Genomic DNA, 24,687 nt, shown 5'->3' with positions numbered 1-24,687 from the left:
AGCCTTGGCGACAGAGCGAGACTCCATCCAAAAAAAAAAAAAAAAGAATAATAACTACAGTGAACTGAAACATCAAATAGGTTAAAATTCTATTCCTAATAATATTTTACAAAAATAAAAATGAGAGACATCTCACTACTTATCTTTGTAGGGTATCAGAGAATCAACGTATTATTTGAAATCCGGTAAATGATAGGAGGGAAAGCCATCAGATACTCAATGTACCTTCATCTTGAAATATACTGCTCTATATTAAAACATTAAAGGAACACATTTTTAAAAACATACCTTGTATCTTTTTAATTTCTGTACTTCTTCTTCAATAAGCATCTGATTTTTGGCAACTTCTGACTGAATAGCACTTAACATACTATTACCTTGATCTGTATCCATGGGTTCCTCCTTGGGGGAAGGAAAAGAAATAGCACACCCTAATAATTGAGGCTTACATTCAGAATATTTTAAAATGATAAACACAGTATGATTATTTTTGAATTTCTACTCTTCATATTGATAGCAGCATGCCAGCCTAACAGCAGCATTAAAGGATAAAAGCCCCAAAATAGTACCTTCCATATTTCTATGTTCTAATAATACGAATTTTCATCTAAAAACAACCTACACTGTAATATACTCTATTGCCATATTCTCCTAATACACTATAAAATAAATTTTCTTAAATATACTCTTAAGAAAATGTGTTCAAAGGGTTGTAAAATAAACTTTGTCTACTAAATCTCTTCTCCAATGACATTTACTATAGAAAGATAATCATAGACTAGTAAAGACTACATGTGACTCTAAATGTACCCAGTTAACTCTTTGAGAATTAACTTGCTTAATTACATAATGAAATCACAGAAAATAGTTAAAATAGTTCATTCCTAACACTTATTTAGCATTTACCATTTGTTAGTCATTAAGTGATTTACACATAATACCTCATTTACTCCTCATGACAATCTTCTAAGGTAAATACTATTTATTACCTTTATGCTATATGAAGAAACTGAGGCACAAGGAAATATACTCAGATTCCTATATCTACTAAGTGCAAAGCCAGGAACCGAATCTAGGCAGCCTGAATCCAGTGTGTATTCGCTTAACCACCATTCAGACCACTTGATTATATATATATATTTAAAGTAAATACTTTTCCTGAGAGAATAACCAAGCTAGAACTTTGTACTTAGAAACATGGCCACGAACCTCTGCAAGTTGTCTTTGTAACTCTGCTATCTTCTGTTCATATATCATTTTTCTGTCAGACACAATGGCCATTAAATTAAATCGAATTTCACCTTCACTGTACCTAGAAGAAAATTATTTAAGTTTATAATGTAATAAAGAATTGTACAACTATTACCGTTAAGATAATCCATCGTGATTCCCCTCTTGATTTCCTAGTATAAACAAAAGTCTATCAATTGGCTAGCAATAAAAATGGACACTTTTAAAAAGCTTTCAGGTCAGGCACATAAGTGCCTCCCAGCTACTTGGGAGGCTCAGGAGCAGAGAGGATCCTTTGCGTTTAGAAGCTGGAGGCTGCAGTGAGCTATGATAGTGCACTATACTCCAGTCTGGGCAACAAAACAAGACCCTGTCTCTTAAAAAAAAAAAAAAAAAAAGCTTTCATATAGGAAAGACAACTGTAGAAAAAAAAAATTAGCTAAATTCCATCAATCATAAATGTTTTTTAAATATTCTAAAATAATGTTAGTACCACTTAAAACATTTGAAATAAAAAACATTTTCATCAATTTCCCTACCTTTATAAGAAATATGGCAACACATTAACTTAAGAGCTCAGAAAAAAACAAATGGAGACTCCATATTTCTTAAATCACTTAGACTGGCATCTTGATGGGTATTAACTATGCTCCTTATTATATAATTTTTTCCAAGTCATGATGAACTTTCTATTTTTAATTTATATATTTTAAATTTTATCTTATATGTAAATAAATATAACATATTTTACTAATATAATGTATAATTATATCATATAGTAAAATTTCTGAATGTTTGATTTTCACTACTCTGATATCAATGAAGCATCTCATAACACAAGCTGGTTCATGGTAGCAACTGACATTAAAAGCATTATTCATAACACTATGTAAATGGCATTAAGATGAAAATATACAGAAAATATAAGCCCATTTTGCATTAGTTTATCTCTAAGAGTTTCTCATACACAGCTCTATTCACTGAAAAGAAATGGCCCCAATATAACTATAGTAATTTGAACTATGTAAAAATGTCTTTAAAACACTGATTGTGGGACTTCCATGTCCCTATTCCTGCCAGTAAGTACAACTAAAAACCCTGGACATAATATGCTTTTTAAAAAGAGCAAGCAAGAACATTCTGAAAGGCAGAAAAAAGCAGACATGCTGGGGAACTCAGGAACCAAGAATGATACAATAGTGAATTCCCTGAGGTTTTTTTCTGCCTCATATATCCCAGACTTGGAGCTGAAGAAACCAGCAACCCAGAAATACCAACAGGCACAGACAAAAAAAAGCCCCAACAAAAGTCTGCTCTCTCTAGCCAAATAGAAAAGGTGCAGCCTCAGAAGACAGAAAACTTTTAGACAATAATCATTCCACCATAGCCAAACATGACTGAAAAATCTGTGACCTCACCCCTACTCAAAACCAGTAAAAGCAGAACAGAGAGCTGGACTTCCAGTCTTGTCTTCCAACCTTTAACAAGGTTCCTAGGTTGGTGTTAAAAAAGGCTGGGTAGGGAATGGAGACTTTCATCCCTGCCATGTGGTAATGACAACACCCATTTGTGGTATCAGAGGACACAGAATGGGAAGCCAAAATTGTCACTGCCATCCAGTGGCAAAGTAGCCTCTTCCACTTCAGTATGAGTGGAAAGCAATAGCAAGGCACTCCTACCCCTCTCAGCCAGAGTGGTATCAACAGAAACCCTGCTGGGGGCTAGAACTCCCATCTCTGCCCAGCAATAACGAGAAGTCTTATTCCATTTCAGTTGTCACTGAAGGCCTAGTAGGAAAGCTGGACTTCTACTGCCACAATTTACATTTACCCTGCCAGAGCCATGTCCATAAAAACCAGCTCACACAGAAATTTTAAATAAGATCCAAAGTCTTACTTTTATAGATATAGAGAAGATTATACTAAAATTTATATGGGAAGGCAGAGGAACTATAATAGTTAAAACAATTTTGAAGAGAAGAATACAATGAAAGGCATCGGTCTACTTGATTTCAAGACTTAGAGTTACAGTAATCAACACAATGTAGTACTGGCAGAGGAACAGATAAATGGAACAATGGACAGAATAGTGAGCCCAGAAATAGACCCACACAAATATGCTCCATTTTTGCAAAGGTACAGGAGGAATTCAGTGGAGGAAGGATAGCCTTTTCAACCACTGGTGCCTGAGTAATTGAATATGCATAGGCAAAAAAAAAAAAAAAAAAAAAGACCCTTGATCTAAATGTCATACCATATACAAAAATTAACTCAAAATACATCATAGACTTACAAGTAAAACATTAAACTATAAACTTTTAAGAAAATAACACAGGAAAAAAATTTTGGTATCTACACTGAGACAAAGAATTCTTAGACTTGACAACAAAAACATAATTCATAGTGTGAAATATTGATAAACTGTACTTCATCAGGATTAAGACCTTTTGCTCTGTGAAAGACCATTTTGGGAGTACAAGAGGATGGGCTACAGACTGGGAAAGAATATTTGCAGGCAATGTGTTTGATGAAAGATTAGTATCTAAAATACATAAAGAACTTCAGACTCAAGAGTCAAAAAACAATCCAATCAGAAAATGAGCTAAAGGCAAGAAAAGATTTTCAACATCATTAGTCATCAGGGAAATGCAGATTAAAACCACAATGAAGTATCACTATACATCTATTAGAATGGTTAAACTAAAAATGGTGGTAACACTAAATGCTAAAAAGGATGCAGAGGAACTAGACCGTTCATATATTGCTGGTAGAAATATAAAATGGTACAGTCACTCTGGAAAAGAGTTTGGTAGTTTCTTAAAAAAAAATAAATATCCATTTACCATGCAACCCAGCAATGACACACATAGGCATTTACCCCAGAGAAATGAAAATTTGCAGTCACAAAAAATCTGCACAAAAATGTTTATTGTAGCTTTATTTGCAGTAGCTAAAAAATAGAAAACAATCCAGATGTCCTTCAATGGATGAAGAGGCAAAAAACTCGTATATCCATACCACAGAACACCATCTATGAATAAAAAAATGAACTACTGATACACTTAAAAACTTGGATGAATCTCCAGAGAATTAAACTGCGTGAAAAAGATAATGCAAAAAGGTTACATATTGTAAAATTCATATATAACATTCTTTAAATGACAAAAGTTATAGAATTAGGGATTAACGAGTGAAGGAAAGGGAAAGGCAGCAGGGAGAGAAGTGGTTGTGCCTAAAAAGAACAATATAAGGGATCTTTGTGGAGAGCAAATTTTGCTGTATCTTGACTACATCAATGCCAGTATCCTGGCTGTGATATTACACTATAGTTTTGCAAGATGATGCCACTGAAAGATAAAAAATACACATGATGTCTCTGTATTATTTCTTACAACTGAATATATATAATTATCTGAAATTGAATATACAATTACCCCAAAATAAAGAGCTTAATATTAAAAATAAACCCTCAAAAACAAAACTCTACAAAATAACTGTACAATTATCCAACAGTACAAAATACCTAGCCGGGTGCAGTGGCTCATGCCTGTAATCCCAGCACTTTGGGAGGCCAAGGTGGGTGGATCACTTGAGGTCAGGAGTTTGAGACAAGCCTGAACAACATGGTGAAACCCCACCTCTACTGAAAATACAAAAATTAGCCAGGTGTGGTGGCATGTGCCCATAATCCCAGCTACTCGGGATGCTGAGACACGGGAATCGCTTGAACTCGGGAGGCAGAGGTTGCAGTGAGCTGAGATTGCGCTACTGCACTCCAGCCTGGGCGACCCAGTGAGACTCTGTCTCAAAAAATAAAAAAATGAAAATAAAAAATTATTTAACTTAATGGAAATCCGCATGTTTAACTTCTCTAAAGACAAGATGACATACTACTACATGAAATTTAGAGATTTTCTGAAATAGACTGCTTAAATGCATTAACCCAATCAAAAGTAGATGTTTGGCTGGGCACAGTGGCTCACGCCTGTAATCCTACCACTTTGGGAGGTCGAGGCAGGCGGATGGCTTGAGCTCAGGAGTCTGAGACCAGCCTGGGCAACATGGTGAAAACCCGTCTCTACAAAAAATTAAAAAGAAAAAAAAAAGTAGATGTTCAATGCACACTGCTAAAATAACAATAAAATACAAGTTTAAAAAATACTTAAAAAAACAGAATATTATGCCAATGAGATTAGCTGAGCATTTACTTTTGTATCCTTTTTTCTATGACAGGCCTTACTGCACTGATCCAATCATCTTGATTGCATGCACCTAGAAAGAAATTTTGAAACAGTTAACACAAATAAAAATAAGAACAATCAACTTTAACATGCAAAAGTTTGGCCCAAAATATTTTTTTACAAATATTTTAATAAATTTAGAGCAGTAAAACTCTTTTTAGTATAATTATGTTGTTTCAAATCCATAAATAAATTTTTATAACAGACATAGAAAAATAAATATTTTTAAATATAGAGGCAGCATGTAAATCTGCATTAGATAAACTATTGGTTCTACGCATGGGGCATGGCAAAAAGTACAAACAAAATGAACCCATGTTAATTTTTTTAAAATCTAAAAGTATAAAGTTTTATGAATAGCCTATAACATTAGACTCAACTACAACAAGTTGTGTTGGACTTCAAGCCTATTATTAAAAAAAGAAAAAGAAAATTTAATGAAGTCAAAATAAGGAGTTAAAATTATTTTGTGAACCTGTTATTTCAGTAATCTTTCAGAGCCACAGACTGTACCCTAAACCTTGATAAGTGTTTATCATTTTTTGCTCAGCATTAGAGATGGGGTAGGATCAGAACAAATCTATGCTTTGGCACAAAGGATAACACATTAACGCACTATTTAAATAGAGAACTTTTAAGAAAAATATTTTCTTGATTGCAAAACAATAAATTATCCAATTCCAAATGAAAATACTTTAATACAGATGATAAGAAATGTTCGGTATCCCTTATGAATGGGTTAAAAATGACAAGAATAACTACGTTCACTAAGGGTAGTTTTTAAATGTTAAATGGAAAATAAAATATAAATTATGTAACCTATAGGTTAAAAAATAATTTTACTTGGGAAAAACTCAAAGGCATCAACTGAACTATGGTAGTCAACATGTCCTTCCTATATATTAATATAACATACTGAAGAGCTTAAGGCCTTCATTATATTATGTTACCTCACAGTCACTTTTACCTTGAAAATTTAAGCAGCACTGTGACTAAAATGAGGGTAAATACCCAACAGATTTTCCCCTGTCAAAAGTGAAATATCAGGAACAGGAACTGCATTACCTAAATCAATCGGTCCTTCTCTTAACCCATCTAATTCATACAGTCTCCCATTAACAGGAACATAACTGACAAAGTGAAAAGCATCTTCTTCTTTTGCTGATGTCTTCGTATCAAATTCAAACATTTGCTGTCTATAGTAAATAAAAAAATAGTGAGACTCAAAGAAGCAAAGAAAGAAACAGTATTTATTTAACATAAAGTCTCTTTACCTGGCGAAACTGTTGTGAACTTGTCGAATCACATCTGAATTGCTCAGTGCCAAGCCTTTCATCTAAAATAATTTTTTAAAGTAGCCTATTAATATACAAACTTTCACAAATATGACATTTTAGGAATAAGAAGGTTGTACTCACAGCTGCATCAAAACTTTGTGAAAATTCTTTAAACTCTGATAATGTCTCGCCTAAGTGGACATCCTGGTGGGTACAGTTCAGTAACACACTCACTATGGCTTGAGTAGCACAAGCATTATTAATTACCTATAAAATACAAAAGTGAAGATATCAATGTGTTTAAAAAAATAAAAAATGGTTTTTAACTGGTGACAATGGCCCCAAAACATGAACAGTTTTCAAATTATATTTTATAAAGTCTCAGCATAAACAGAATAAATATGTTTAATTTCTATCCTAATCTATTTTCAGAAATTTGCTGCAATTCTGGAGTTGAAAATTCTAGGAAACAAATGAACTCAATGAACTCATAATACTACCAAAAACCAATCCAGTTAGGGTAACAAGACCAATCATCCTGATGGAAAACATAGCTGATTAAGCCAACAGAGCTTGTCCCCCTCTCCTATTCATTTCCTCCTAGACTCATTTCTACCTATTCAAATTCAATTAGTATTTTATTACCGAGCATAAGCTTCAATTCACCTGTGTGATTTTAGAGAAATTCTGAAACAACTCACATTAGTTTCTACCCTCATTTAAATTCCCAAACAGGGTATATAATGTCCACATATTTTTTTTCACTCAGTCATGTACAGTCTACATTGCTATCATCTAGCTGTAATCATTTAACAAATTATCTGGACCTTACATTCTAGCCAAAGGAAAAAACATTTAGACAGCATTTACTATGTGCCAGTTACTTTTCTAGGCACTCTACATGTATTATTTCTTTTAATCCTCTCAACAACTTATGAAGAAGGAGTACTATTATCATCTTCATTTTAAATTTGTAGAAGTTGAGGCACAAAGAGGTAAGTGCCCAAGGGCACACAGCCAATCTTGTTCTAGAATTTGTGTACATAGCCATCATGCTAGGCTATCTCTGTACATATACATGGTCTCTCCAACAAGATTATAAACCACTTTATGAACGGCAGTTTCTTCCACACTACCTAAGCACCTATAGTATTGAGATCATGAAGCTGGAAAGAACCTCAGATGATCAGTGTGAACACCAGCAAGGTTAATCATAGAGCTGAATAATTTTTTAAATTACAGCTTAGTCCTACTACAGTATTATGTTACTATATTGTAATTAGTCTTTCCAATAATGCTAATTAGCTTATGATTTTACATTTTAGTAAATTATCTATTTTTATCCTGCCTGATTTCAGAAGAAAAAAATTCAATTATTTTCCTTCTTTAATTCTTATAGTTCTCTATTTCTCACGTTGGTAGAGGTTTTTAAGGTCTTATGAATATCTACCAGTTCCTGAACTGTTTACTGAAGTATATTTGAGAAATTCCTTGATAAGACTGTACTCCCCATTACAGAATAGTCTCGTACTCCTAATTCTCAATAACTGTAACATCACCATGCTTCTACAATTCTTCTCTTTAAGCATTTTGTATTCAAAACTGTCTTAAAATTGATGAATTAGGAAAAAGTAGTGATAGATCCAGAATCCAATTAACATTGCTGCTGATTTATACGAGTACGTATTTTGATCCAAATCACAGTTCTTTAGTAAATTTGGATGAAAACTTTAATGATTAAAGAGGACTTCATAAATGTGATTGACTAAAACACTGTAACACTTAGTACTCCCTTATCTTAGGTCAAAATTACCTACGGTGAAATTATCTGAGGACAGCACAGTAGGAGGAGTAAAGTTAGGAGAAGTTAAAATTTATACTTATTAACACATTCTTTCAAAATCAAGACATCTTAAAGATTTAATATATACCCAATGCTAAACTAGGCAGTGAGGCTACGGCAGAAAAGATTATCAAACATTTCTATAATCTGAGGACTTCAAATTTGTAATCCATTATTTTAGGATTTTAAGAAGTAGAAAAAATTCTTGTGGTTGCTTTCTTTTTGATGTCAATAATAATTTACACTGTCCATGATATATTAGAACTCATTTTGTGTGTGTGTGAGAAGAAAAGTTACAATGTACACGGGTATGAGAATATTGTCTTCAAGTTTTAAAATGAGTTTAGTGCCACCAAGTGGTTATGTTATACATAGTACAAAATTAACAAAAAACAAAAGAAAATTTAAAAGTGTACAGCCATTCATTTATTCATTCATTCAAATAATACTTACTGAGCACCTACTATGTGCCAGACATTGTAATAAAGGCTGAACAGTGAATAAGAAAGATGTGGTCCTTGTCCTCCTAAATCTCACATAAAAATAATCTTATATATAGTCAAAGCTCTATTTGAAAGAACTTTAACTCATGTCACAAAAAATCTATTACAGTATGAATTATTTAGGTAGTTCTCAACTTTAAAAATCTTTAGGTTATCATAAGTGTCCTACTTTAACTCTGGCTTTTAAGATATTTTAAAATAAAGAAGTAGAGTTCAATAATAGAAATAAGGCTAGAACAGAGGGTCTCAGGTAGGACTGACCCAGAACCTTAAAAGTTTGGTTTGAATTCCTATGTCAGGGTATATAGGCTTTAGTTTATCAGGGCACTTCTACTCTCTATTTCTTACACACAATCCAATTCACACATTCATGATGACAACCTGATACTGAAGGCATTTGATTTTGTAATCCCCAGACTAGAGAATTTCTTTTCAAAGCTTATACAAAAGAAGAGTAGATGTCCAGAGGAATAATATAAAAATAGCTTAAAGTACTGCCTGTATAAATTATAGTCAATCAAAAAACAAGCAATGGGGAAAGGATTCCCTATTTAATAAATGGTATTGGGAAAACTGGCTAGCCATATGCAGAAAACTGAAGCTGGACCCCTTCCTTACACCATATACAAAAATTAACTCAAGATGGATTAAAAATTTAAACGTAAGACCTAAAACTATAAAAACCCTAGAAGAAAACCTAGGCAATAGCATTCAGGACATAGGCATGGGCAAAGACTTCATGACTAAAACACCAAAGCAATTGCAACAAAAACCAAAATTGACAAATGGGATCCAATCAAACTGAAGAGCTTCTGCACAGCAAAAGAAACTATCATCAGAGTGAACGGGCAACCTACAGAATGGAAGAAAATTTTTGCAATCTATCCATCTGACAAAGGGCTAATATCCAGAATATAGAAGGAACTTAAACAAATGTAGAAGAAAAAAACAAACAACCCCATAAGAAAGTGGGCAAAGGATATGAACAGACACTTTTCAAAAGAAGACATTTATGTGGCCAACAAACATATGAAAGAAAGCTCATCATCACTGGTCATTAGTGAAATGCAAATCAAAACCACAACAAGATACCATCTCACGCCAGTTAGAATGGCGATCATTAAAAAGTCAGGAAACAACAGATACTGGAGAGGATGTGGAGAAACAGGAAAGCTTTTACATTGTTGGTGGGAGTGTAAATTTGTTCAACCATTGTAGAAGACAGTGTGGCAATTCCTCAAGGATCTAGAACCAGAAATACCATTTGACCCAGCAATCCCATTACTGGGTATATACCCAAAGGATTTTAAATCATTCTACTATAAAGAAACATGCACATGTATGTTTATTGCAGTATTGTTCACAATAGCAAAGACTTGGGACCAACCCAAATGCCCGTCAATGATAGACTGGAAAAAGGAAATGTGGCACATATACACCAAGGAATACTACGTGGCCATAAAAAAGGATGAGTTCATGTCCTTTGCAAGGACATGGATGAAACTGGAAACCATCATTCTCAGCAAACTAACACAAGAACAGAAAACCAAACACCGCATGTTCTCACTTGTAAGTGGGAGTTGAACAATGAGAACGCATGGGCACAGGGAAGGGAACATCACACACCGGGGCTTGTCGGGGGGTTGGGGGCAAGAAGAGGGATAGCATTAGGATAAATACCTAATGGAGACGATGGGTTGATTAGTGCAGTAAACCACCATGGCACGTGTATACCTATGTAACAAACCTGCACATTCTGCACATGTACCCCAGAACTTAAAGTATACAAAATATATATATATATTAAGTTAAAAAAAATTATTGTCAATCTTCATTGAGTCATAGCTATAGCAATATAAATACATACAATTTTAAATTTTTTAATAGTCAAGGAAAAAGGTTGAGAATGTAACAGTAGCTTTCCCACGAGAAAGTGATACTGAAAAAAAGTATAAATGTCCTGCTCATGAAGACTCTAAAGAAAGATACACAGAAAAAAGGGACGAACACCAGAAAAATAAAATAGTAAAGGAAAAAATCATTTTATACAGGAGTATCAGAGAAAGTTTTTTTACAAATGTGAAATTTTAATAGGGGTTTGAAAGCTTGGTAGGAAGTAGAGAATAGAGAAGGAAATTCACTTTTAAAAGTGAGAACAGTGTGAATAAAAGAACAAATTAAGATGTTTGATGTGCTTGTTGTTCAAGAGACAATGAGCATATTGGTCATTTGTACTAGTGTGGTTATAGTCATAGTGGGGTTATTCTTTACCTTGTTAAGTCATTGGCCTTGAGTAATTAGGAGTTTACCCAAAGAGTAAGACATTTTGAATACAGAAATAAAATAATCAAAACAGTGGTTCAGAAAGATTCAGTTTAAGTCAATTTACAGGAAGGACTGAAGGTGGCTAAAAGGAGAAATAAGATCAGCCAGGTTCCTACCCTAATAAAAGTATGAAATAATAAAGAGTGGTAGGTTAATATAATACATAAAACCACTATCACACAAACATGCAAGTGAGAAATCTAGGAATTAGAAATATAACTAAAAATAAAATAAGATTTAAAAGAATAAAAGAATATTAATAACAACCATATGAAATGATTTTGAAAATTTAAGCTGAAAGGAAGAAACCTTTTAAAAAAATACATCTTACCAGAACCAACTCAAGAAGAAATAAAGAGCCACAATAGTCCCTTAACTACTGAAATGAAGCAGTATTTTAAAATATTCTCACAAAGAAAATACCAGGCCTACATGGATATACAGGTCAATTCTACAAAAATTTGAAGAAGTATATCACCTTAATTTTACACAAATTCTTCAAGGCACTAAAAATAAGAGAAAATTCCAACTCATTTCATGAAGCCAGGATAACCTTAATACTAAAACGAGTCAAAGCCATTACAGAAGAAGAAAAATTAAGACACATTTCATTCAAAAATTTAAATGCAAAAACCTAAACAAAATACTACTATATTTAACCCAATAGTGCATAAAAAGAGAATACACCCTGACCAAGTTGGGCTTATCCCAGGTTTGGAAGAATGATTTAATATTAGAAAAATCCAAACATAATTAACTGCATTAACCTAGTAAAAGGAAGAAAATACAGAAGATCATCTCAATAGAGGCAGAAAAAGGATTTGAAAAAATTTAATATACTTTCATAATAAACACACTAATTAATAACAGAACATTAAAAATAAAAAAGCTGGAGTAAACATCATCCTAAATGGAGAAATGGTAAAAGGCATTCTCTTTTAAGTTGCAAGTGGTTTTATTGGAGGGTCTTAGCCAGGAACTAAGACAAGAAAAATAAATTAGAGTCAAAGGATTATAAAGGAGGAAATAAAACTATCATTATTTATACCTGATATGGTCATTTTGATAAAAACACACCCACTCAAGAAAAAAAAAACAAATTATTGTGATAATAGAAAAGTTTAGCAGGATAGCTAAATATAATATTAATAGATGAAAGTGAACTGCCTGTCTTTATGCCAAAGGCAACAACCCAAAAAATAAAACTACCCAAAGAAAACTACTCCAAGTCATATAATAATCAAACTCTCAAAGGTTAAAGACAAAGAGAGGATCCTAAAGGCAGTAAGGGAAAACAAGCAAACAATATATAAAGGTGCTTCAATTCATCTAGCAACGGGGTTCTCAACAGAAACCATACAGGCCAGGAGGGAGTGGGATGAAATTTTCAAATTCTAAAAGAAGAAAAAAAAAAGGCCAACCAAGAATACTCTCTCCAGCAAAGCTATCCTTCAAATATGAAGGAGAAGTAAAGTCTTTCCCATACAAAAGCTGAGAGAAGTGGCCACCACGAGACTTGTCTTACAAGAAATGCTAAGGGCAGTTCTTCAATCTGAACAGAAAAAAACACTAATGCGCAAAACCAAAACATTTTAAGGTCTAAAATCCACTGGTAAAAGTAAATACACAAAGAAACCCAGAATAATATTGTCACTGTGGTATGCAGTCTGCTCATAACTCTGGTATAAAGCCCAAAAGACAAAAATCTACCCCAACAGTAATACCAATAGCAACCTGTTGAAACAGACAATATAAGAAATACGTATATTGACGAAACACAAAGTCAAAATACAGGGGGTAAAAAGTTAAAGTGTAGAGTTTTTTTCTTTGCTTCTATTCTTTTCTTGATAATCTAAGTTGTTATCTCTTTATAATAACATGTCATATGTATATGTTTTGTAAGCTTCATGGTAACCGCAATGCAAAAACCTGTAATAGATTCACTAAAAATAAAAAACAACAAATTAAAACATATCACCTGAGAAAATTTCTTAACAACAAAGGAAGACTGTAAGAAAGGAAGAGACCAATTACAAAACAACCAGAAAACAAGCAACAAAATGGTAGTAATAAGTCTTCACTTATCAATAATAACACTGAATGTAAATGGGCTCAATTCTTCAATTAAAAGGCACAGAGTCTCTGAGTTCATAAAGATATAAAACCCCATAATATGGTGCATACAAATAACCCACTTCACCTATAAAGATATATAGACCAAAAGGGAAAGGGTAGAAGAAGATATTCTGTGCAACTGGAAACCAAAAAAAAAAAAAAAAAAGAACAGGAGTACTATCCTTGTAACAGATAAAATAGACTACAAAGCAAAGACTATAAAAACAGACAGAGAAGGTCACTGCATAATGATAAAGGGGTCAATCTAGCAAGAGAATATAACAATTATAAATATGTATACACCTAACACCTGAGTTCCCAAGTGTATAAATATAAAGCAAGTGTTTATGGATCTAAAGCAAATACTACTATCTACTCTCTCTGACAGATCATGCAGACAGAAAACCAACAAAAAAAATCAGAGTTTAACTACAGACTAAATCAAATAAACCTAACTGACATTTACAGAACATTTCACCCAACTGCTGCAAAATACACATTATTTTCACTATTTTCATCAGCATATGAATATCCAGCATACATCCAGGATAGACCACGTTAGTCCACAAAACAAGTCTCAATAAATCACTGAATAATATGATTTATAGTAAAAAAAAAAAAAATACCAAGTTTCTTTTCAGACCACAATGGAATAAAACTAGAAATCAATAATAGAAACCTTGGAAACTACACAAACACATAGAGATTAAACAACATGCTACTGAAAATAAGAAAATAAGAAAAAATTTTAAAAATGCATTGAAACAAATAAAAATGGAAATACAGCATACCAAAATCTATGAGATATGGCAAAAGCATACTAAGAGGGAAATTCATAGCGAAAATATCAAAAAAGTAGAAAGACTCCAAATAAACCACCTAATTATATACCCCAAGGAACTAGAAAAGCAGGAACAAACCAAACCCAAAATTATTAGAAGGAAAGAAATAATAAAGATCAGAGCAGAAATCAATGAAATTGAGACTTAAAAAAACAATATTAAGATCAAGGAAATGAAAAATTTTCAGGAAAGGTAAACAAAATTGACAAACCTTTACCCAAGCTAAGAAAAAAGAAAGATGATCCAAATAAATAAAATCAGAAACAAAAAAGGACACATAACATCTGAAATCACAGTAATACAAAGAATCATTAGAAACTATTATGAACAGCTATATACAAAAAAATTGGAAAACCTAGAAATGGACAAATTCCTAGATACATACAACCTACCAAGACTGAACCAGGAAGGGATAAAAAAATCTAAACAATCTAATAACAAGTAATGCGATCAGAGCCATAATTAAAAGTAAAGCAAAGCCCAGGATGTGACAACTTCATTACTAAATTCTACCCAACATTTAAAGAAGAATGAATGCTAATTTTACTCAAACTCTTCAAAACAACTGAAGAAGAAGGAATGCTTTCCAACTCATTCTACAAAATTAGCATTATTCTGATACCAAAACCAGGCAAGGACACAACAAAAAAAACTACAGACCAGTATCACTGATGATAATAGATGCAAAAATCTTCAACCAAATAGTAACAAACCAAATTCAATAGTAACAAACCAAATTAAATAATACCACATTAAAAAGATTATTTACCTAATGGGTGCAGCACACCAACATGGCACATGTATACATATGTAACAAACCAAACCTGCACGTTGTGCACATGTACCCTAGAACTTAAAAGTATAAATAAAAAAAAAAAGGTCATTTACCATGATTAAGTAAGAGTCATCCAGGGATGCAAGATGGTTCAATATATGCTAATCAATAAATGTGATACCAAGAAAAAAACTACCTAATTATTTCAACAGATGCTGAAAAAGCATTCGATAAAATTTAACATGGCTTTATGACAAAAACCCTCAATACACTGGGTACGGAAGGTACATACCTCAACACAATAACAGCCATACAAAACAGACTCACAGCTAATATCATACCAAATTTTAAAAAAGTGAAAGTCTTAGGGTGGGCACCGTGGCTCACGCCTGTAATCCCAGCACTTTGGGAGGTCGAGGCGGGCAGATCACAAGGTCAGGAGATCAAGACCATCCTGCCTAACACGGTGAAACCCTGTCTCCACTAAAAATACAAAAAATTAGCTGGGCATGGTAGCGGACGCCTGTAGTCCCAGCTACTTGAGAGGCTGAGGCAGGAGAATGGCGTGAACTGGGGAGGCGGAGCTTGCAGTGAGCCGAGATCGCGCCACTGCTGCACTCCAGCCTGGCGACAGAGTGAGACTTCATCTCAAAAAAAAAAAAAAAAAAAAAAAAAAGGTCTTTCCTCTAAGATCAGGAACAAGACAAGGATGAGCATTTTTACCATTTTATTCAACATAATACTGCAAGTCCTGCCTAGAGCAACCAGGCAAGAGAAGGAAATAAAGGGCATCCAAACTGGAAAGGAACAAGTACAATTAGCACTGTTCATAGCTGACATAATCTTAGAAAAACCTAAAGACCACCAAAAAACTCTTGGAACTGATAAACAAGTTCAGTAAAGCTGCAGGATATAACCAAGCACAGTAGCTCACACCTGTAATCCCAGCACTTTGGGAGGCTGAGGCAGGAGGAATGCTTGAGCCCAGGAGTTTAAGACCAGCTGGGCAACATAATGAGACCCTGTCTCTACAGAAAATTCTAAAAATTAGCCATGTGTGCTAGTGCACACTTGTAGTCTTAGCTACTCGGGAGGCTGAGGCAGGAGGACTGCTTGAGCCCAGGAGCACAAGGTTATAGTGAGCTATGATTGTGCTACTTCACTCCAGACAGAGCAAGACCCTGTATCAAAAACAAAAAAGTTGAAGAATATAAAATCAGCATACAAACATCAGCTGCTATTATATATGCCAACAGTGAATCTGAAAAAGAAATTAAGAAAAAAATCCTATTTAAAAGAGCTACAAAGAATATAAAATAGGCCAGGTGCAGTGGCTCAAGCCCGTAATCCCAGTACTTTGGGAGCCCAAGGTGGGCAGATCACTTGAGGCCAGGAGTTTGAGACCAACCTGGCCAACATGGCAAAATCCTGTCTCTACTAAAAATACAAAAATTAGCCTGGCATGATGGCACATGCCTGTAATCCCAGCTACTCAGGAGGCTGAGGCACAAGAATAGCTTGAACCTGGGAGGCGAGGCGGAGATGAGCCAAGATTGTGCCACTACACTCCAGCCTGGGTGTCTAAGTGAGACTGTGTCTCAAAAAAAAAAAAAAAAAAAAAAAGAATCTAAAATACCTAAGAATCAATTTAACCAAAGAAGTATAAGATCTATACAAGGACAAGTATAAAGCACTGATGAAGAGTTCACCAAAAACTGGATATTCCATGCTCATGAACTGGAAGAATTAATATTGTTAAAATGACAATTCTACTGAAAGCAATGGACAGATTCAATGCACTCCCTATCAAAATACCAACGGCATTCTTCATAGAAACAGAAAAAGCATCCCAAAATTTATACAGAACACAAAAGACCCAAGATGGCCAAAGCAATCCTGAGCGAAAAGAACAAAACTGGAAGAATCACATTATCTGACTTCAAAATAGACTACAAAGCTATAATAACCAAATCAACAGGATTCTAGCATAAATACAGACACATAGACCAATGGAACAGAATAGAGAATCCAGATATAACTCCATGCATTTACAGATAAATCATTTTCAACAAAGGTGCCAAGAATATACAATAGAGAAAGGGTAGTCCCTCCAATAAATGGTTCTGGGAAAACTAGATAACCATTGCAGAAAAAAAAACTAGATCCCAGTATCCCACCGTACACAAAAATCAAATCAAAATGGATTAAAGACTTAAATATAAGACTTGAAACTATGAAGCTACTATAAGAAAACATTGGGGAAAATCTCCAGGACATTGGTCGGGGCAAAAATTTTTTAGTAAGACCTCAAAAAGCACAGACAACAAAAGCAAAAATAAATGAACAGGATTACATCAAACTAAGAAGCTTCTGCATAACAAAGGAACCAATCAACAAAGTAAAGAGACAACCCACAGAATGAGAGAAAATATTTGCAAACTACCCATCTTATAAGGGATTAACAACCAGGATATGTAAGAAGCTCAAGCAACTCAACAGGAAAAGATAAAAAAAATCAGATTTAAAAATGGACAGAATATCTGAATAGACATTTCTCAAAAGACATACAAATGGCCAACAGGTATATAAAAAATACTCAACATCATTAATCATCAGAGCAATGCAAATCAAAACCGCAATGTTATCATCTCACCCAAGTTAAAACAGCTTTTAACAAAAAGGGAATGACAGATAAGTGGTGAGGATGTGGAGAAAGGGGAACCCTCATAAACACTATTGGTAGAAATGTAAATTAGTATAGCTACTATGGAAAACTGTATGGAGGTTATGCAAAACTAAAAAATGAACTATTGTATAATCCAGCAATCCACTACTGGGTATATAGATCCAAAAGAAGGGAAATAAATACATCAAAGAGATATCTGCACTCCTTGTTTTTATTATGGCACTATTAATAATAGCCAAAATATATAATTAACTTAAGTGTCCATCAATGGATGAATGGATAAAGAAAATGTAGTATATATATACAATGTGAGATTATTCAGCCATAAAAAAGAATGAAATCCTGTTATTTGGAGCAATATGGAAATGGAGGTCATTATGTTAAATGAAATAAACCAAGCACAGAAAGACAAATATCTCATGTTCTCACTCACATGTGAAAGTTAAAACAGTGAATCTTCAGGATAGAAAGTAGACTGATGGTTGCCAAAGGCTGGGAAGGGTGGGGTGGTGAAGAGGTTGAAGGGAGTTTGATTAATGGGTACAAATATACAGTTTAATAGAAGACCTAGTGTTTGACAAATCAGTAGGGTGCCTATTGTTTACAATAATCTATCATATATTTCAAAATAGCTATGAGGATAATTTGAATGTTTCTAGCATAAAGACAAATATTTAAGGTGACTGATATCCCAATTACACTAATTTGATCTTTATAAATTATATGAATGTATTAAATTATCACACGTATCCCCAAAATATGTACATCTACTATGTATCAATAAATTTTTTTTTTAAAAAAGCACAATTAACCCCATTGAAAAATAACATAAACAAGAATTTCACAGAGGAAATACATATGGCCACTAGCACATGAAGAGCATTTCAACGTGATTAGTGATCAGGGAGACACAAGCCAAGACAAAAATGAAGTAGCATTTTGGAACCAATTAGCTGACAAAAATTTAAAAGCCTAGCATGCCACGTGTTATAACATGTGGCTTTGTAACAACTCCTACACATTGCTAGTGGAAATGCAAATTTGAACAGCTACTTCAGAAAACATTTGGATATTTCCTTCAAAAGTTGCACATTTACATATTAGATGAAATACTCATTCTACTTCTAGGTATATACCAGGAGAAACTTGCACATGTCCAAAAATATTTACAGCAACACAATTCACAGTAACTCAAATTGAAAACCCAAAGAACAAATTACAGAAGAGTAAAGTAAACTGTAGCATGTTAGTGCAGCTGGTATCATATAGCACGCAAAATAAATGAACTATCATAATAAACTTATGGATGAATCTTAACAATATAATATTAAGTGAAAAAAGTAAGCTAGGCTTAATAGTTCACATCTGTAATCCCAGCACTTTGTGAGGGCAAAGGTGGGAGAATCATTTGAGTCTAGGAGTTAGAGACCAGCCTGAGTAACATAATGAGATTCTGTCTCTACAAAAAATATAAAAAATTAGCAGGGCATGGTGGTGTGCATCTGCAGTCCCAGCTACTCAGGAGGCTAAGGCAGGAGGTTGAGGCTACAATGAGCTGTGATCATGCCATTGCACTCCAGCCTCAGTGACAGAGCGAGATCCTGTCTCCAAAAAAAGAAGAAACACTCCCAAAATGTATATAGAGCACGATACTTTTTATCAAGTTAAAATTTTATTTACAAACACCTTTTTCAGGATTACAAAAAATACATAAAAAGAAAATGATAAACAGAATTCAACATAAGGGTTACACTGGATGAAGAGAGGGAAGACGAGAAGTACATTGAATGATGGGTGGGACAGAAGGAAGTAACATAAAGTTTTTTTCGGCAGTAGGTTCTTAGGCACTTACTTTGTTTCTTAAAATAATCAAATAAATAAAAGGAGACCATGAGTAAACCAATCATATATATGTGTTATTAACCAAGGATTCTTACAATCCCATTCTGGGTACCTTAAGAGCAACTTTTTAGGAAAAAAGAAAAACAGCCATCATCATAATGTCTTCCTCCTCCGTCCTCACATCTAATCTATTACACATTAAAGGTGCTAACACTTTACTTCTAAATATTATTCAGATCTATTCACATCTCTCTTTACTTCCAGTTTTTTGTTTACTATCACATGGACTTCTGCAAAAGCCTCCTAACTTACATCTACTCACGTCCTACACTACTTCTCAAATGCATTCCCAACACTGGAGCCAAAATAGCCTCTTCTAAATGAAAATCTGTTCACGACACTCTTCTTAAAACACTTCAGTAACTTTCTATTACTCTAAAGGTACAGACAAAAGTCTCAATCACAGCCTAAAATGCCCTGTAAGATTTGACCTCTGTCTGCAGCTGTAGGCTAGAGTACATAAATTTTATCTAGGCTCATGACCACCTGGAATGAAGACAACTTTCTTAGTGTCCTCTACTGCTAACTCAAATGACTGAGTTTTGGCCAGAGACAAGTATGCATGTGACACGGGCAAATTCTATAAAAGGGAAAGGAGTGTGCTTTCCCCTTCCTCCTGTCTGAATGCGGAATTGAGAAAGAATGGCTGAAACTCCAAAAATCATCTTGGACCATGAAATAACCTTTGGAATAGAAAACATACACAAAGGAGCAAAACAAAAGAGCCTGGAGCTTTGACAGCTCTTGAGTATAAAAAAAAAAAAAAAAAAAAAAAAAAACCTATTTCTTATAAACTATTGTTTTTTTTATGCCTATGCCTAACTGTACCTAATCCTGGCTAACATATTTCCTGTTCTGCTTCACATCTCACGACATCTCCCCTTTGCTCTGCACAGTTCAGCTACATTGGTCTTCTTCCTGCACCTTTTACTAGTCTTACTCACTTTTGCTATAAAGCTGTAATTAATCTGGAATAATCCTGAACCTCTCTCCCCTAGTTAATACCTACTTAACCTTTAGATTTCAGCTGAACTGTCACTTACTCAGAGAGGCTTTCTCTCTGACAAGGTGAAGTTCCACTTCTATGAATATAGTAAAGAAATTAACCTTGCCCAAAGAGAGGTCTGGGCTTTGCCCTTGGTTCCTGGGAGATGAGCTCTAAATCCCTGAATGCCTAAGAGTGTCTTTGTTTACCTGAGACCTTTGGGCCACACTGATAGTCTAATAATGTGACTTAGGGTGGGGGTATTGGGTCAAGATTATCAGCTCAACCTCCTGTGGGGCTGGAGACTAAGATCAGTCACATGGGTGGCCAACCAGGTCTATGTGACCAAGGCCCAATAAAAACTTTGGGCACCAAGAATTGGATGGGGTTCCTTGGATGGCAATACTCTGCATATTGTCACACAGCATTGCCAGAATAGTGAGCACTGTCTGTGACACTACTGGGAGAAGACAACTGGAAGCTCTGCACATGGAACTTTCCTGAACTCTACCCCATGTGGCTCTTCCCTTGGCTAATTTTAATCTATATTCTTTTGTTGTAATAAGCCATAATCATGAGCATAGCAGCTTTCAGTAACATCTATGAGTCTTCTAACCAATTATAGAACCTGAGGATGATCTGGGGATCCCCCCCACCACAAAGCCGCAATGCTGTCAGAAGTGAAGGTGGTCCTGGTCGAACTCTACAGTTTGTGTTCAAAGTGAGGGTAGTTTTGTGGGCAGTTCCTAAACTTTGTAATATAGTCCTCATTTCACTCCATTCAGCACTTATCACCATTGTAATTTAACATTTAATTGATTAATATCAATTGCTTCCACTAAACTCTAAGCATATTTGAGGGCAGGAATCATGGCACTTTTTCATTCTCCAAGCACCACAGTATCTGGCACATTGTAGGTATTCAGTCACTCTTTCCTGTAAGACTGAACAGATGGAGTCACACAAATCCAGTACCACTGCAGCATGATTTTAAGCAAGTAAATCACACCTCAGCTCTCTCATCAGTGAAATAACAAGACTACAATATTTTGTGAAGGGAGAACAGTTATCAAAATTTCATTTCTGGATCCTTATATACAAATTGCAATTACTAGGATATATTTCTTTCCTCAATATTTTATTAACCAATGATACACAGACACATACACACATACACCCCCTTGAATTAGAGTATATGATCAGCACAAAACAGCCAGTGTTACCTCTCTATATTGAGGTAATCCCATTATAAATGCCATTTAGTTCATCTGTATAACCTTATCAAATAAATATGATTTCATTAAATTTTTTCAAATTTCTGAAAATACTCCAGACACCTTGGATTAGAAATTATTACTGTAAGCCCTTGAAACCTAAAATCATCTATTACATATTGATGTAATATATATTATAACTCTCCTGGCATAGGCTTATAGGAGGCATATACTAAAAAGACTGACAGACATTAATGGGGAATTATTGACCTGTCAGTTTAATACGAACTGTTAGCAAAATAAAGTACCAAAACAATGATATGGGGAATCACTAATCTGACACTTTCATAAACACAACTGGAATAATACAAATGTAACACAGAACTAAAAAATATCAAGGGACTCCAGAAATTATAAATTCATACTCTACTATCATTGTTTTCTTTCTTTATAGAGTACTTTCTTATACCTTAAAAATTGCTAGGTCTCTATAAATCAGACATCATTAGTATCTTACTGTTAGTAAATTCTAGCACTGTTTAATAGTAATATTCTTAGAGATGAACAGTTCGGTCTGCATTTATTGGATACCTACCACGTACCAAGGACTGAATATAAAAACAAAATCCCTAACTCTCAAGTTTACAGTTTAGTGTGGAAGAAACACAATTAATTAATTTACTGATACAGTCTGTAAATTTGTCCCTGCCCAAACCTCATGTTGAAATGTAATCCCCAATGCTGAAGGTGGGGCCTGGTGGGAGGTGTTTGGATCATGGGGGTGGATCCCTTATGAATGGCTTAGGCCATCCCCTTGGTGTTAAGTGAGCTGTTGCTCAAAATCTGATCATTTAAAAGTGTGTGCCCCACTCTTTCTTTCTCTCTCGCTCCAGCTCAGCCATGTGAGATGTCTGTTCCTGCTTTGCCTACCACCATGAGTAAAAGCTTCCTGAGGCCTCCCAAGAAGCCGAGCAGATGCCAGCACCAGGCTTCCTATAAAGCCTGCAGAACTGTAGGTCAATTAAGCCTTTTCTTTATAAATTACCCAGTCTCAGGTATTTCTTTAGAGCAATGCAAGAATAACCTAACACAAATATACACAAACATACATGGGAAAAAAATCTGTAAAAATATAAATTGTTTTCAGTGGTTATGTCTAAAGCAGAGATTATAAGACACTTTTATTTTCTACACCATCCACTTTACAATGTTTAAATTTTTATAATGGCATATATGCTTATATACATTGAAAAAATAAAAACATTTTTAAAAAGGAGAAAAATCACCTGACAGACTTTTAAACTCATCTGTACCCTAGCTTTTCTCTACTACCTAGATCTTAAAATTTACAAACAACTGTGGATTTAAAATTACAGTTACTATATGTATAATGATACATAAGCACAAAAATATTATATAAATGGACTATTTGGATTTTTTGTTTTGTTTTTGAGACAGGACTTGCTCTGCTGCCCAGGCTGGAGTGCAGTGGCATGACCATAGCTTACCGCAGCCTCAGCCTCCTGGGCTCAAGCAATCCTCCCACCTCAGCCTCCAGAGTAGCTAAGACTACAGGCGTGTGCTACCAAGTCTGGCTAACTTTTTATTTTTTTTAGAGACAGGGTCGCCCTATATCTCCCAGGCTGGTCTCAAACTCCTGGGCTCAAGTGATCCTCCCACCTCAGCCTTCCAAAATGACAGAATTACAAACATGAGCCACCATGCCCGACCAGATTATTTAGATTAGGGAAATAATTAGAAACTCAAAATGGTGACTACTAAAAGACTAATTAATTAAATTATAGGATATTTATACCAAGAACACTAAAGGAGGCAGTGCTGTGATAAGGTTAATAGGACAGACTTCAGAGCCACAGTGCCTGGGTTTGCACCCTAGCTCTGCCACTGACTAGCTACATAACATGATCAAGTTTCTTATCCTCTCTAGGACTCAGTTTCCACATCTGTAAAATGATGAGAAGCCTGCAAAACCAGATAATTGTTGTAAGGGATCAGATTAATAATTTTAAATATTAAATATATTTAAATATAATAATTTACATATTTATAGAATATATAATTAAATTTACATATAAATTTATAATTTTTGTATATTTAAGTTTAAAAATAATCATTTTAAATATACAAAAGTACTTAGTAAGCCTTCAATAAATGTTAACTAATATTTATTATGTGTATTGAAATGAAACAAAGTCAAACTTTCATTACTAAGTGAAAAAAAAATATTTTGCATAATAATCCAATTTTAGCAAACAAAATTATAAGGAAAACATGTTAGCATATAAACAGAAAATGTGGGAGGAAATATGACATATGGAGTCACAAACCTGGGTTTTATACTTGGATTTAAGTTCTGGATGTACTACATATTATCTGTGTGATCTCAGGCAAATAATTTTTCTAGGCCTCAATTTCTTCATTTGTGAAATGAAGATAACAACCTCATGGAGTTGTTGCAAATATTAAATAATATACCTAAATTACAATATCTGGCACACAACAAGAGCGGTAAATGTTGCCTACTGTTTGTATTATTACTATTATTACAGTTGTTGAGCATGCCTGTCTTGTTAACTATTATATAGGTAGTATCTAAAACAATACCTAGCAAAGTAGGTGCTCAGTAATTACTTGTTGATTAAATGGATGAGTCAAACTGTTAAAAGGTTAGTAGAGATGGGTGTGGGATTACAAGGATATTCATGTTCATCACTATATTTGTATTTCTG

General features: G+C 34.3%; 1 protein-coding gene across 12 annotated transcripts in view; it reads right to left on the bottom strand.

The window, feature by feature from the left end:
* The window catches only part of UCHL5 (ubiquitin C-terminal hydrolase L5), a 48,101-nt gene that overhangs the window by 10,724 nt on the left and 12,690 nt on the right, over nucleotides 1-24,687 (bottom strand). For 4 of the 12 annotated variants that reach the window (XM_054450153.2, XM_054450227.2, XM_054450172.2 and 1 more), the window contains exons 5-11: nucleotides 6,889-7,014; nucleotides 6,745-6,806; nucleotides 6,536-6,666; nucleotides 5,438-5,501; nucleotides 5,227-5,307; nucleotides 1,210-1,312; nucleotides 289-402 (exon numbers count right to left, since the gene is read on the bottom strand). In XM_054450153.2, coding sequence (XP_054306128.2) covers nucleotides 289-402; nucleotides 1,210-1,312; nucleotides 5,227-5,307; nucleotides 5,438-5,501; nucleotides 6,536-6,666; nucleotides 6,745-6,806; nucleotides 6,889-7,014 — 681 coding nt within the window. The remainder of the gene's footprint in view (nucleotides 1-288; nucleotides 403-1,209; nucleotides 1,313-5,226; nucleotides 5,308-5,437; nucleotides 5,502-6,535; nucleotides 6,667-6,744; nucleotides 6,807-6,888; nucleotides 7,015-24,687) is intronic. The other 8 variants (XM_054450235.2, XM_054450189.2, XM_054450207.2 and 5 more) reach the window with 3 other exon arrangements.

This window comes from Pongo pygmaeus, chromosome 1 (assembly GCF_028885625.2).
Source record: "Pongo pygmaeus isolate AG05252 chromosome 1, NHGRI_mPonPyg2-v2.0_pri, whole genome shotgun sequence".
Taxonomy (NCBI): Eukaryota; Metazoa; Chordata; class Mammalia; order Primates; family Hominidae; genus Pongo; species Pongo pygmaeus.
This window is presented reverse-complemented; position numbering and strand designations above follow the sequence as displayed.